The following is a 16,086-nucleotide window of genomic DNA, read 5'->3' on the forward strand; positions in this document are numbered from 1 at the left end:
TATTTAGCTCTACTGGCTGTCCAAGCTACGGCAATGCAGCCTACATAGGTAATGTCATTTCCGCAGTGACTCACATCATCATTTAAGCTCAATTGGAGAACACCCTGTCCCCTGTACGATCAACCTCATCGCAGCCAGGTACAGGTTAAAGTGTTACACTCTTCTCAAAGGATTTTCACCTTGTACCCATATAACCAGTCATTTCAGGGGTTGTTTTTTTAGAGTGGCGATTTTGCAATTATTCTATCATTTATGACAATGTCAGCAGCCTGGGACAATGTTAGTCGGATGTCAGACAACTCGACTGTTTGCCAACTCGACTTTGGACAACTCGACCCTTGAGACAACTCGAACATTGAGACAACTCGACCGTTTGCCAAGTTGTCCGTTAGGACAACTCGACTTTGACAGACAGAAAACTCGACCAGTGAGATCTCTTCACATAATACAGTCGTTTCCCAGTTCAAGATCATGAAAATTATTTAATCAGATTGCAGCTCTACACAAATCTTCAAATTCCAGTAAAATTTGGTCGCCGTTCACCTTGTGTGATATTGATACCACCAAATCAGTTTCAAATTTTAAACTTTTAATTTGAACGTACAGGATCGGACACTTTTTCTCATTCTGGATTGGTTTCCAGAAAAGTAACCACGCGAGAAACAAATCCATTTTCAGCCAGAACCACTGTAAAAAGCTTATTTTCTAATGAAAATTTTCTACGTTTAGAAAAACTTGGTTCATAAATAAGAATTCCGATGAATTTAAAAATTGGATCTTGTGTAAATTTTCAACAAGTGGGTGCACCGAAAATTTTCAGTACACCGACACAAAATTGCGTATACGGATGTGTGGCTAAGGATGGATCGGGAGTGAGAGTCCGTGCCACACTAGTGGGGCTACGCTGAGCGGACATGGGCAGAGTCTCAATCAACGGACGACTTGTCTCAGCCGTCGACTTGTCTCTCATTTTTACGCACGGACGGTCAAGTTGTCTCAATGGTCGAGTTGTCCGAAGTCCAGTTGGCAAACAGTTGAGTTGTCCAGACCCCAGTTAGTCCTACTATGTAGTACTATGCTGTGTGTACGAGTGCACTGTACTGCACGTCTGACATAACTGACGATTCTTTTTTTAGGTCTAGTCTACTGTAGCTGTCTAGTACGAGATGCAGACTAGGTCTCCCAACCGCCGTGACCGCTGATTACGCGGTGTGCTCTTATGTTACTTTATTAGCTTAGTTTGCTGGAATATGACATCAACTAACAATTTAGGGGACCTGGTATTTCTGTGACAACATCTCTAACAATTCATTACCTACAAAACCGAACAATAATGTCAAAAACGAAGCATATTTACCAAAGTCTGCTCGTAGCCGAGCTCCCGACGATCCGGCTGAAGCGCCATGTTGGAAAATGTTGGCAATACCCACAATGCAATGCTACTGCGCGTGAAATTTTGGACTTGTCGTCTGCTCCTCGAAGTACGGCAGCAACCTTCAGCGATCACATGAGCGAGACTGGATTTTGTCAAAATTTAAACCTACCTTGCTAGACGTCCATTTTTCTGCTCAGGTTTAACTTAAAAACATGTGCTTTTTGTTTATCTCTCGTTTTAAGTACATATAGTTAACCATTTTGATTTGTATATTCTAACGATTTATTTAATTTGTAGTTATATATATTTTACTTTTTTCCTTTTATTTTTCTCCTGTTTTAAAAGTTTTAAAACGGCCCCTTGAAAAACAGCCTTGGGTGAATGGGTTCCCCGTGTATAAATAAGAAAAATAAATAAACAAATAAACTTGTTGCCTACACTCCATTGCAAAATAAGGGAAATTTGGAGGGCCCCGTTTGGTTCAGAAATGTGAGCTGGCCAGTCCTAGTGTCCCTGGATTTTATCCACCTTTTTAACAAACCACTTAGTCCACGTACCAAGAAACGCTCTAATAGCAGAGAATTTGATAGCTACAAATCGTGATTCGGTCCGCACAGCATTTTGGACCCATTTACTGGCATGCTGGCGCCATTAAACCAAAACCAAAACAACAACATATCACCACCAGCGAGATTGCGCTTGATGATTGAACACTCCCTGCCAATCCGGCTTTATTAACTGATGGCGGGCTGCTTTTTCTCAGGGTGGACGAAAGGCGCGCACAAGTGATATTTAATCGTCCTTACAGTAAGGATCATGAATTCGCTGTAGGGTCAAGGGAAGATCCAGGCCCATTTTTTTTGGGGGGGGGACAAAACAAGTAAGCACCGTCCTTGGTGCACTTTTGCATCAACGGATTACACCAGTCATAATTATGCAGCTTCTTGGAAACAATTTCTTGAACAAAATGGCTCTTTCCGTACACTCCATCCTCTATTTAAGACACTTAACATCTTTAAATCCTCGGGGGGGGGCATAGCCCCCGTTGCCCCCCCGAACCGATCTTGTGTAGGGTTTAGCTGTTACGTCGCTTAGCTTTTAGCGTGACTGATGTAACTAAATCATGAGAGGTGCGTGTGTCATTGAGGGGCTTGGGAGGTTGAGGGGCTGTAGTTATATTGCGTGGTGCGGTAAAGGTTCCTTGTAGGAGTATACCCAGCAAGAAATGAGACCGAAGGGTACCCCCCACATGTCCAATCCCTATACACATTCCAGACTATTGTTACTTAACACATCCCCCCAAGATGTCTGAAAGGAATTCCCCAGATTCCTGCGAGACAATGACCGACACGAAGTAGGGGGGGTTCTCTCCGTCTCATACCTTGCTGCATATGTGTAGGAGCGTAAGGTCGATTGTTTCGCAGTTTGACTTGTAGGTGGTGTGGCCTGGGGAAGGGTCCCCAGGGCCACATTTGAAATAACATATGGGAAAGAGAGACACCCCCCCCGTTTGTGTTGGTCATTGTGTTACTGGAACCTTAGCATTCTTTTCAGACATCTAGATGGGTGTGTTAGGTGACAATAGTCTAGAGCGTGTGTAGGGATTGGACATGGGGGTACTCCTCTGTCTCATTTCTTGCTGGGCATAGACCGATCCGGTGATAAGAATCAGGAGCCATTACTGTTGTGTTCCCACGCGCGCGAACAAAAGAGATGCGTATTAAATGCTTCCTCATCAGCCAATGGGAGCCCACTGCTAACCAAAATCATGCGCTCGTCAAGCTTAAGTTTAGAAATATGCGCCTGATCGACGGGGACACCGCAGTAAAGACGTCAGCGAATAGACCTACAACATAATTACGTAATGCAAAGTTTACCGCGGTGCATTGTGGGTGAAAGGTGGGGATGTTGCAGGAACGCGTCGACGTGACACGTCATGTGTAACGTATACTATATGGCGTGTGTATCGACCTGACACCAAAAAATAAAAAAAATAAATAAATAAATAAATGAAAAAACTTCCCGATTATCATCCGAATGGTCCATGTGAACTGCTGTGTTCCATTGTGTTTATGAAGCACTCCACGAACGTCAGAGCTGCGTTTTTTAAACTTCCCCGGGACTGCAAAAGGCGACAGATCTCCGTGAGAAATAAGGTCATCAAAGCGAAGTCCCAGTACCTCTGTATGCAGTCTACATTTTGTAGGCGGAGACAAAACTTATGATGTACCGGTCCAACAATATTCCAGGGGACAAGTGAGTGGGAGGAGGTTGTTTCCCGTTAGATTTGGAACTTATCCAAATTGTTGAGTGCTTGATAAACACAATGGAACACAGCAGTTCACGTGGACCATTTTGGACGATAATCTTTTTTTTAATTTTTATTTTCGTGTCAGGTCGATACACACGCCATATAGTATACGTTACACATAACGTGTCACGTCGACGCGTTCCTGCAACATCCCCACCTTTCACCCCAAAATGCACCGCGGTAAACACTGCATTACGTCATTATGTCGTAGGTCTATTGGTCTATAGGTGGTACTCGTCTGTTCCATATCTTGTTGCATGTAGTTGAGTGAGGTCACGGAAGCCTCACCACTCCGAGCCGTGTAATGGCGAAGGGCTTAAGGCATCGAACTGGGACGAAGTCTTGGGTTGAGTGCAGTCAAAATTTTATTGACCACTTGGCTTTCCTCATTTCCAAACACAGGCTGTGAAATACCTTGGAGGAAAAAGTTATTTCCAAAATGAAGCTAAAACGTAGTACGAATCTCTGGAAGTGCCATCCGACTTGTTGAGATCCTGACATATTTTTCTTGGGATGACGACATAATAAACGCAAGATGTCGACATCCTAAGATAATTTATCCGAGGATGCCGACATAGTTACAGTTGGATGATGACATCCTCAGATAATGATAATCATCAGGTCAGGACGTTATCATCCAGAGGCATCCACCAAGTGTGATGAGTAGTAGGCGAAGGACAGTTCTGGAGCAGCCCTCCCCCCCACTCCTCCCAAACTAAAAGGGACTTCCTCCTTTTCAATTGCGACACCCAAACTAAACTTTAAGGGACCTCCCAAACCAGAACTCGTGAATCCCCAAACCAAAAAAGGGACTTCCCTGAGACTTCTGTACTTCTCGGAAAACTTAGCTCTGACCCTGAAGCTTCGAGAAAAAATGAGATAATATTTTAAAAACCTTATATATAAATAGAGACATGAGTACGCAAACAAAATCACAATTGCTCTCCCCTGAAGCTTTGAGAAAAAATGAAAAAAAATATAAAAACCTATATGTAAATAGAGACATGAATACGAAAGCAAAAATACTACGACGTCCTATATTATCAGACTTTAGACGATTGAAAAAAATCCTTTTTATTTGACTTTGTCAAACAACATAACATTCCATTACTACCAGCTAAACGTAAACAACACTCCAAACCCGAACTCGTACAAGCAATTCAAGCGAGCCAACAGCAATTTAGAAATCTTCCACGCCAATCATATCGTCAACTCTTACAGATAGCACAACGACATCCCCTTTACAGCCACAGGCACAAAGGATAACTTTACTATGAAAAGACCTAATCACCGCGATTAAAGCTTACATTAAACCGGAAGCAATCTAAGAGGTAACCATCCGAAAAATCCAGCGCTTTCAAGGTAACTACAGAAATTAGGAACTGGCGCCTACTTTCTTTGCCAACGACTTGATACGCTTCTTCGATTTCCACAAAAAGTCTATCGAGGATAAAGCGTTGGCCGAATTTAAAGAGTTAGGTTCTTATAAGTTGCAAACGGCAATCAAGGTCAAGTTCAAAATGGAAAAGCCCGGTGCCGAAACTAAATTTGGCGTTTTCACATTTACGAGTAAGAATAACGTGGTGATTTATAAACCGGAAGTCAAGCGTGCCTTGAAGGAACAAATAGCAAAACATCTTGAAGACGTCGAAGCTCGCAACAGAGAGGCTCGGGCTGGGTGTTTTATAAAGTCATCGCGTTTTACATCAACGTGGTAAAGTATAACTTGAACCCGTGGGAGCGACTTACATCTCATAGCCTAAAGCACTGGCAGACAAGAAAGTAATCATTAATGTCCAAAATGAACAAGACCAACAATGCATTCGCTGGGCGTTGAGATCTACTCTAGGATTATATTCAGACAACGACGAACATCAGCTAGAAACCAACCCAAATTACAAAGTAAACAAGGAAAGAACTTCAACTTTACAGACGACGCTTAAATTTCGCAAAAGTGGACTTCCCCACTCCCTTGTCGCAGATTCCACGAATCGAATCACAAAACAACCTGGCCATCAACGTTTTTGGTTACACGGGGAAAGAAGGCGTTTACATACTTTACCAAACTAAATACATAGGCGAACTGATCAACTTATTTTAACCGAGGTAAAACAGGCAACTACTGTTGGATTAAGAACTTTTCTCAGTTAATGGGTGACGTCAACAAGCACGACGGTAAATCGTACTGGTGTTTTAACTGCCTATCTCACTTGCAAACTGAATAACGGCAAGACAAACACAAAGAAGACTGCCAAGGAATGGACACGGCACCTTCCAAAGTAGAGCTACCCGTAAAGGGCCAAATTATTCTCAAGTTTGAAAGTTACAAGAACAAGCAAGACGCTCCATTCGTCATCTACGCAGATTTCGAGTCCGTGTTACAGCGTCTCCCACCAGAGCCACTAAACACGGTCAAGGTACAACACCACAAACCCTGCGGCTATTCTTACGCACTCGTAAGATGCGACGGTGTATGTACGAGTTGCGAAACTTACAGAGACCAAGACGCAGCCGTTCATTTTGTAGAATCGTTATCTAGAGAAGTTTACACAATTAACAAAACATTTGCCGATCCAAAACCTCTTACCTGGTCGCACAAGTTGCACAAACTCCACGACGAATCAAACGTATGCTGGATCTGCGAAAGACACATCGATCCAACTAAAGAATCCCAAATGCCAATGCCCAATCCTAGACGAACCAAAAATTAAAAGCGAAAAGACGTCCTTTAGTTTCTTAAACGACTGTTTGTATGAGCTGAGAGAAACCCATAAACAAGTTTAGAAAAGTTAAGAGTGGTGCCAAATCAAAAACCTGTTCCCGTGATTTACATAATTTAGAGAAGTACGACGCACATCTAATCATGCAAGGAGTTCGAGCGTTCAACGGAAGTGAAATCAAAGTCATTGCCAAAAATACCGAGAATTACATTTCGTTTAGCTTCGACCAACTCAGGTTCCTCGACTCGTTTCATTTCATGGCTGCTTCACTCGATCGATTGGCCAAAAACTGTTCTGCGGAAAATTTTTAACCTGCTTCGCGAAAGGTACCAAGATAACATAGATCTGCGTTTAGAGAAAAGCATTTACCCCTACGAATATATCAACTCATTTGATCGATTCGAAGAAATTAAACTGCCTCCTCAAGCCGCATTTTATAGGTCGTTGAAGCAGCAGTCTGTTACAGAAGAAGAACACGTAAGAGCTCAAAACGTGTGGCAAGCGCTCGACTGTCTACTCCAGCTTGGCTCCTTTATGCATCAATTTGTAGCAAACGAATTACCCAAGTCATTTCAAAATATGTTTACCTTAAACACTCAGACACATATGTATCACACCAGGTCTGCGTACTATTTCCATATTTCATATATACAACTTTCTCCATCTTTTAATTCTGTTTCTATTCAGGGTATAAAATTTTGGAATACCTTAAGTAATAATCTTAAATCAATTAAAAGTTTGTCGGTCGGAAACAACTCAAAGCTTGGCTTGTAGAAAAATATAGATTAGAGTGATTTAAATAATTTTCATATATCTTGACTGTAATTGTAATTATTTCGTATTGTGCTTGTTAGCCTCTTGTTGATGTCTTGTCCTGTCGTCAGGTTTGTCTTGTCTCCTTTTGTGTGTTGTGTTGATTTGTCAACTTAATTATTGTGTACTTCTTTTGTCATAACAATCATGTAAATGTAATTAGCACAATCTATATTTACACATTTCCAAGGTGTCCCCGGTTTACAAGCCCTACTTTTTGGAGACCTTCTCCACTTACTATTGATTGCTTCATTTAAACGAGTTAATGGATTCACTGTTTTGACATGTATAAGTGGAAATAAAATAAACTGAACTGAACTGTCAAAATCTCGGAGACTACCACAATCTCTACGTTGAAACGGCCACGTTGCTTTTAGCAAGCGTATTTGAAAACTTTCGTAAAGTGTGTAAAAATAACTACGGTTTGCAATGGACCAGGCCAATTATTATACGTCCCCGGATCTATCGTGGGACGCACTTTTGAAACACTCTGGCGTGGAACTCGAGCTTCTCACAAACATAGACAAGCACTTATTTTTCCAAAGGGCCAAAAGAGGCGGCATGTCGAGCGTCGGGGCCAAACGTTACGCAAAAGCTAATAATCCAGGTTTCAAAGGTTACGACCCCGACAAGCCGAAGTCTTACATCATGTACCTAGACGCAAATAACTCATACGGGTGGGCAATGAGTCAGCCGTTACCGGTCCGAAACTTTCAATGGGTTCAAGATACGACCAAGTTTACCCCGAGTTTATTTTGGGGCTTTCTCCGGGACTTCAAAGGGCTACGTGTTTCAAGTCACCTTGGATTACTCAAAACACGTACACGACTTACACAACGACTTCCCATTAGCACCCAAAACTTATTGGTGCCGACGAATGGCTCTCGGACTACCAAAATAAATTTGTTCAGAGCGGAGAACGAGTTCCCTCCGTGGACAAGCTGGTGGCGACTTTGGATACGAAACACAAATACGTTGTACACTAGCGCACGTTGCTAAAGTACCTAGAATTGGGTTTACAGCTAAAAGAGGTTCAACGCGTGAAACGTCTTTGAAACAGGCACTTTGGATGAAAGGTTCTGTCGACAAAATACAGAGTTGCGAAAATTAGCCAAGTCCGATGTCGAGAAAGACTTCTTCAAGTTAATGAATAACTCGGTATTTGGCAAAACGATGGAAAATGTAAGAGACCGCATCAACGGACACCTGCTGAGAGACCTGCAAGACGCCGATCGGTACAAGCGTTTATCTTCTAAACCACATTATAAAACTACACCGTTCAAAGAGTGCGATCTCGCATTTGTCAGAATGTATCGCATAAAAACAAAGTTGAATAAGCCCATTTACTGCGGCGTTTCCCGGTCTTGTTTCACTTGCGCCAGTTGTTCTAAAGCTAAATCGTGACGCTTTCCTCGTCTACTCTATTTTTAGCCAAGCTGCTAAATAAAAAATTTGAGCCCTTGAACGCCAATGCATTGACTATGGCTCCTCTGACCATCATTAAAGCACTTGCCATTTTATTTTACACTGGCTTTTAACTTTAAAAATGTTTTAAATTACAATATGGAATGAAGATTCAAGAGGTACTAGCAGAAATGAGGTAAGAAACTTTCCACAAGCGCGATCTATTGGGCAAATACGAAGATACATGTTTTGATAGGTAACAAGCCATCAAGCCACGAGCCATCAAGGGCGAAAGACGCAAAGTCACAATTACACACAATCCAAGCACAATCGCAGCAGGTCACACGCTAAACGTCAAGTTTCCAGTGTTAGGAATTGACGACGTGTAGTGCCCGGTGCTGCAAAACTGGCTTTCAAGTTGGATCTAGACGGAGCATCTGACGATAACTGAACCGTGTACAACAACTTGGTGCGTAACCTAGCTTCCGAACTCAACGTTAGCTTGCAAGGCAACAAAATCGTGAACTACCGAGACGCGGACGTATTTCCCAACTTTAAAGATAATTTGCTGCCCCTGACCCAGACTCAAAACGCTTACTTTGGCTTAAATAAGGAAAACGTGGCAAAGTTGCGTTTGGGAGCAGCCGACAGTAGCCCAGGTGCAAACGGCGGTAAAGACAATGCAATCGCTGACGCTTTTAAGAACAGGTACGCGATCCCGTTGGACGTGTCTCTGTTAACGGATCACGGTCCCTTTTACTCATCGGATTTCAAAGAACCTTTAACCTATCAACTGACTTTTAACGGTCACAACAAAGTGGTCAAAAGTACAGACACTGCCGCAGAGTACAGCATCTCGGACTTGACCTTAGAGTATGAAGTCGTCACCAATCACGATTTAGCCAAAAGTTTACGGCAAAAGCACAAAGGCTCCGTGTACTACCTATTTGACAGGATTTACTCGTGGAAAAAGCAGGCGGTTAACAAATCAGATACGCTGTGGAATATTAGTATAGATCAGACGATTAAAAGTTTGAAAGGCGTCTTAATCCTGTTCAAAGATCCAGCCGTCAATAACCCCCAAAATTTTACAACCCACACATTACAAAAACTGTCGTTACGGTCGAAGGTAAGCCGAATCAATTGTATTTCCAAGGATTATTTGAATATCAGCACTTTACGAAGTTGGCAAATATTTCGGGGATTCAGATACGGAATCGAGTCGGGCGGTTGTGAAAGATCTAAACTTGACAGGCGTTGACATGGCCAGTTATTTGAAAGACAAGTACGGCCTATGGCTCGACTTTAGAAGCTCTGACGACAACTCGGTTCACGGATCCGGTAGGCCGCTTGGTGGTGGAGGCGACATATCAATTCAACTGGAAAGAGACGCGGAACTGCGGGCCCGTTGACAATGTACGTATTAAAAGCTGGTTTAAGTAAAAAGTTTAAGTAAAGCTCTAAACGTGGGCAAAACAGGTAGCGGTAAAACACAATCGATTTTGGATCTTTTAGAAACAGAGTATAAATTTGCATATGAAGCGATCGTGATAATTTGTCCGACCTTGTTTAAGAACAAAACTTATTTGGACCGGCTGTGGATATATACAGACGAAAACGTGTATCTATATGACTTGGATCGAGAGAAGTTGGAATTAAATGACGCGATTGGCCTGTATCAAAACGTTTTCGAAGGGGTAGATACTTTTCCATTGTGGACGATTGTGCTTCGGATGAGTTTATTAAATATCGTAAAAGTCGAGGAACAGGAGCACTTGTGCCTTGAGTAAAACAGTTTTCAGTCGCAGACATTACTTGCTTTTTTGTTTGCTGTTGACGCAGAAGTACAACTCTGTCTTAATTGACTTTAGAGAGAACACGGCTTGGGTCGCGATGTTTCACTGTAAGGATCAAAACAGTTTTGGCCAGTGTTTAGACGAGAACGACGTTTTACCCGATTGTGAAAGGCAATCGATTAAAAGCACTTGCGAGACGTGAAGTTCAGTAAGCTGGTGTTAATGAATGAGCCGCCTGTATCTTACTTGCTCCAATAAAAATGAGGTAAATTTCATTTACATATATAATAAATAAAGATGGAAAATAAAATTTGCAAAATATGTAAAAAGCAGAAACATCTTTGTGATTTTAGAGTTAGATCAAGTGGTGACGTTAACATCTGCTGCAACCAATGTGTTGATATGAAGAGAGAGTACTTAGAAAAGAATAAGTGTCCTCAGTTCTGGCAGAAGAGCCGGTGTATAGAGTGCAATGGAACTTCAGTTTGTAAGCATAAGAAAAGAAGAGATACATGTAGAATCTGTAATGATCCCATAGAAGTCACAATTCGCGAATGGATCTATCATTGCCGTAAAAACGACAAGAAGTACAATAGATTCGATCCTGACCTCTACCGTGGTTTAATCGAATATTTAGTAGAACAAGAAACGAAGTTTACAGAAGGCCAAACATCAGACTTGGCAAATCTGAGAATGACATTAGTTAAGGATGTAATGAATATTTTTACGACGCTATTAAAAAAAAAATTCAAGAAAAGTCATTAATTAGGGATCCATACATCTTTAATCTCGATAGCAAAGGTCGTCTATATGTCAAGTTTGGAGGTAAAAAGTTCTCCTTACATATCAAAACAACAATAGTCGATTTCTTAGCCTAAGTGGAATTACGCGAAAAACAAACGTAAATTTCAAAAGACGTGATTTAGGTTTCTATGACTACATTGTCAGTAAAACGAAACAAAAAGCCCAAGAAATGGATAATAAAATTTCAGCAATCCGCCCGTCTTCATGCCGGCTTCTGCGATTTGTAAATTGTTGTTGTATCCTTCAAACATACCGATTCTCAGGTCCATGTCCGAGGGTACCAAATACAAACCGGGTGCGACTACAAAGTTTAAAGGCGTTTTTGCGTACTGCAACGAATCCTGAAATTGGTTGATACTTTGTTTCAGGTCGGGCCCCGAGTTTATTAAATATTCCATTATGGTGATAAAAATGCTGTTGAGCATTAACCCGGTGCCGGGGGCTAAAACACTTGTCTTTATAAATAAGCTCTAATCGACTCGTTCACCTTTATGATGTCTACGTCTGTTAGCTTGGACTTGTTAGGAATGAAATTCCACTAAGCCAATGTGACTGCGCCCGATTGCGTAATCCAAGTTACGGTATAGGTACTCGCGTGGCCCGAGCCTTTTAGAGGTTTAGCCCAACCAAATCCCATAAAAGTAGATCCCGCGTATTTGCCGTTTGGCACGCGTAAGTCGTAGGGGTCATAATTTTTGCCGGGGACCTGTACGTAGCTTGAATCCCCTGTATCGTCGTAATAATAGGCTGTTCCCAATCCGTTTGACAAAGTATCCCTCGTTTGTTTAAAGGACTTGTTTGGATCGACGTTGTACAGTAGGCAAGTGTCTGTAAATTTGCGGTGATTGTAATTGTGCAACGCGCCAAATATGTCGTCGCTCGGGATAGACATAATGCAGACGTAAAAGGTGTTTCTCACCGTATAATACACGTGGAAGTTAAATAAAGGAGACACGTACAGATTTGCATCGGACAGTAAATCGAAACCCACCCGCAGACTGTCGTAGCGCAATGCACCGTGAAGTTGAACTGGTTCTGGTAAAATGATATCGGGTCTGTCGTCCAATGGTTGACGGCTTCGTCTGTTTTCACTTTTGATAACTTGTACACCGCAGTTAAATTTGGAAACAAGCCCGAAAATCAGTAATCTTTATTGACCACGATCGATAATTAACTGAAGTTAGCCCCCATTTATTTTATAACAGATTTTGAAAAGGAGGCGCGGTGGGTTCTACTTCTTTCATGATATTTTGATAAGCGGATGGTGGCTTTCGATATCGGACAGACTTGTACCAAGTTAGACGCCAAGTTTTTTCGTAAGGTCTTTTTTAAAAACTGCTACCCTTTCGTTGGCTAAAGTTTCCGCGTTTGCTTGCACTTGACGGTCATGTTCCTCTATACTCTGTAATTTACCTGCTTGCAACTTTGTCGTCGTGTTTGACCGGATCTTTTCTTTCATTTCGTTAAACTTTTTTAAGCTCGGACAAAATCAAGACAAATTCTTCTTGAGACACGTCACAGTCTTTGATTGCATGTGAGACGTTCTCGTCTGTGGTGTTTAGCTTGGCATCTGCCAGCATTCTGATTTGGTTTTATGACACAACCAGCGACTGGCGTACTTTAACATGGCGTAAGCTCCAAACGCACCGATAGTGAGGCCTTCCATCACAAGTCCAATGGGACTGGTAATTACCCCCAAAGTCAAGTCTGGGTACATGTTTGACTGATTGTTTGTCGTCATCTTTTTATTATATATGCGTTTTACAAAATGGCTAGCTCCATTAAAATTCTAGCGCCTTTGTTGTTTACCAGTTCTCCTCGCTCGTTTTTTGAAGAAAAGGCAAATCCGCTAATGTTTCTGTCTATTAACCTTTTAGGCATTTTACTGTCAGGCATTGTATATGAGTAGGGCTCGGTAGGTATCACGTCCAACAAGCCCGAAGACTGTCCGTTGTAAAAGTTGTTATGAGTATTTAGCTGTTTGCAGTGAATAAACGTGAGTTTCAAGGGGTTTAAATCATATTTACCTTCGTAAATGATGTCTGGTAAAAGTTTGATTTTGGGTATGGTTTAACAAATTGACTACTTGCTTATTTAGTCTCAACTTGAGGTTGAGGTCCGTAATGGCCAAGGTCACCCTATTTGACCTTGAATGGACTTTGAAAGATACACCTGGAATTGACGTTAACAAAATGTTAAACCAAACTATGTCGTAATAACCGGGAAACACCACGATGCTTCCTCTTTGGCCCTCGAGTAATGGTTGAGATGTGGCTTGAGAGTTAAGTCTATCAAGTATGGGTCCTCTAAATCCCGTGAGAAAAAGTTTTATGGGCTCGTTGTTTTGTATCTCGATTTCCTCTAAAGCTAATCGTTGACCTTCACGTTCATCGTTTATTATTTGATTTAAATCTGACATCCGCTGATGTAAATCTTGTTTTGACGGCTCGTATCTTTCTTGTTCGATTTGTACTGATAAATCCTTGATCCGTAAATTTAGAATCTGAATTCTTTGTTGTTGTTCTTCAATTTTTGCATCTAGTGCGTCTTGTTCAAAAGCCTCTAAAAATCGTTTTTAATTCTTTGTATGGCTTTTCACTCACACTAGCGTGTCTGCCGTCCAAGTATGTGTCCCACTTGATTTCAGTAACATCAGTCACGTTAAAATACCCAGCTTCAAACTGTATATTTTGTACTCTAACGACTTTATTACCTTTTGTGTTTGATGTCATTTTTCAATTTAAACGTCAGTGGATTTTCGGTCAAATAAAAAGTATGCGTTTCCATTATATTTTATACGCAAGTTTGAAAAATGTGTAGCTCGAGTAAAATTGTACCGTCTTTATTGTTTACGCCTTCTCCTCGTTTGTTTCTCAACGAAAATTCAAAGCTAGTTATTCGCTTGTTTACGAATAATTTAACGCTTTCGCCCGGGTCTGACTTGGTGCACAATACGTACGAAGGTTTTCCGTTAAAATAGTTAAAATGGTTGTTTATTTCACAACAATGTATCCAAAGCTCGTCCAAGAGATTTGTGTTTATCTTCCCCTTGTAAATAACGTTTGGCACGAGCCTACCTCTCGGCAGATTCAACAACTTACCAACTTCTTTACCCAACTTTAATCTGAGATTTAAATCTGTTATCGTAATTGTCATCAAATTTGACTTTTCGTGAACTTTAAAACTCACACCGGTAATGGCGTTTAAAATAAAATCAAAACAATCCACGTTGTTAAACCCGGGTGGAATGACGACGTTCTCGCGTTCTCCACCTTGCCAAAAAAATCTCTGGGTGTTTCTCTTTTGTGCAATCGATGCATCACCGGAGTGTTTGAACCAGAAGCCGTGACTAAAAGAGGGGGGTCTGGGTTCGGTTTGAGCGGCTCTAATGGTACATGTTCTTTGTTCATTGTCGTCGCCTAACAATTCTTCTTGAATGAATTCTAAAGCGATGCGACGGGCTTCTTCATAGATATCAACTTGGCCTTGGGATAAAAGTATGAGATAAACTAGCGTATTTTTTTTCTCTTCATCTGATGCCCCTAATCTTGAACGTTGATTTGTTAACGTTTTTATTTGATTGTCGAGGTCACTTGTTTTTTTTGGTTAACTCTGTCGTTCAATTCTGCTACCCTCGTACGCTCGAATATAATCTCTTAATACGTCATAAAGCAAAACCAGAGTGTCTGTGTCTAATTCTGAGAACGGCACTGTTAGTTCAAGCGCTTTTAAAACATTCTTGTTGATTGCTGCATCTGGTGTTGGTGAGACAGCCGCTCTCCTTGATCTATGTCCTTTGATTGGCCTTTCTGCCGGACTTCTTCGATTTCAGTTTGCCATTCGATTTTGGTGGATTTTGTAATGTTGAAATATCCGGTGTGAAAGCTTACTCTTCTGACTTCAATCTTTTAATCGCCTTTAGATTATTGATTTTATTTTCTAATTTAAACGTCTGCTCGCTTTCAGTCAAATAAAAGAATGCGTCTCCATTTTACTATAAACAAGTTTTCAAAAAGAGCGACCTTCTTTTGCGGTTTGATTTACTAAGTAAGTTTAAACTTTTTGACGGCATCGGTAAAGTGTTTCTCCGAGACTTGAAACAGGTCTTTTACGGTTTCTGCAGTTTGCCCGGTTACGTCTTGATAACACACCGCTACCAAAGACCTGAGTGGTTGTCCGCGAGAAATTTTACCTGCTAAAATTTGGTTTACTTTATGTTCGACGAGACCAGCTTGTTCGGTGTCCAGTTGGACATTTAGTTGTTTAAAACGTTACCTGACTTTGATTTTTTCGGCTTTTTGTAAACAAAACGCTGATTGTATTTGCCGCCTATACTATAATATTAATCAACAATTGCAGCAGAAAAGTTTAGATATGTCTCTTGTTTTCATTCTGTTGGTGTGTGGACACGTGTCTTCTTCTATTTTCTTGTACGCCTCTGCGGTTGGTTTAACGCCAATTAATTCATAAAGCTGGCTAATATATGGTGATATGTAATGACCGTCCATGTTTATGATTAGTTATTTGTTAAAGGAACGCAAAATTAACCCCAGTTATTTCCGGGGAATAGCTGAGACTTAAAGTAATTTTTAAGTTAGTTAATTCTCCTTTAATTCATGGGCGTTGCAGATTCAGTTTCCAATTCAGGCTCAGATTCGTTACGGTCAAATCCTTTAAAAGGCTTGTGTAGCAGGGGCAGATTTAACTTAGTTTTTTTTCCTTTGTACTAAATGCAAATGTCCACGCACTGTATAGGAGTAGCACCCCCTAGTCTACCCATCCTAAAGTTGCATTGTGCCCCTCATAATTGTTTACTTGATGATGACTCATGCAACTGGGCAGGCACTGTGGGCATGCTTTGAG

At 41.2% G+C, this 16,086-nt stretch overlaps 1 protein-coding gene across 4 annotated transcripts in view; it reads right to left on the reverse strand.

Annotated features, from left to right (window-relative positions):
* clcn2 (chloride voltage-gated channel 2) overlaps positions 1-1,429 on the reverse strand; it is a 47,486-nt gene extending 46,057 nt beyond the window's left edge. For all 4 annotated transcript variants that reach the window (XM_022254461.2, XM_087147562.1, XM_087147561.1 and 1 more), the window contains exon 1: positions 1,358-1,429. In XM_022254461.2, coding sequence (XP_022110153.1) covers positions 1,358-1,405 — 48 coding nt within the window. In that variant the 5' untranslated portion in view covers positions 1,406-1,429. The remainder of the gene's footprint in view (positions 1-1,357) is intronic.
* Between the last annotated feature and the right edge of the window lie 14,657 nt (positions 1,430-16,086).

Source organism: Acanthaster planci, linkage group LG16 (assembly GCF_054643075.1).
Source record: "Acanthaster planci isolate LZ-2023a linkage group LG16, COTS_SCS, whole genome shotgun sequence".
In the NCBI taxonomy this organism is placed as follows: Eukaryota; Metazoa; Echinodermata; class Asteroidea; order Valvatida; family Acanthasteridae; genus Acanthaster; species Acanthaster planci.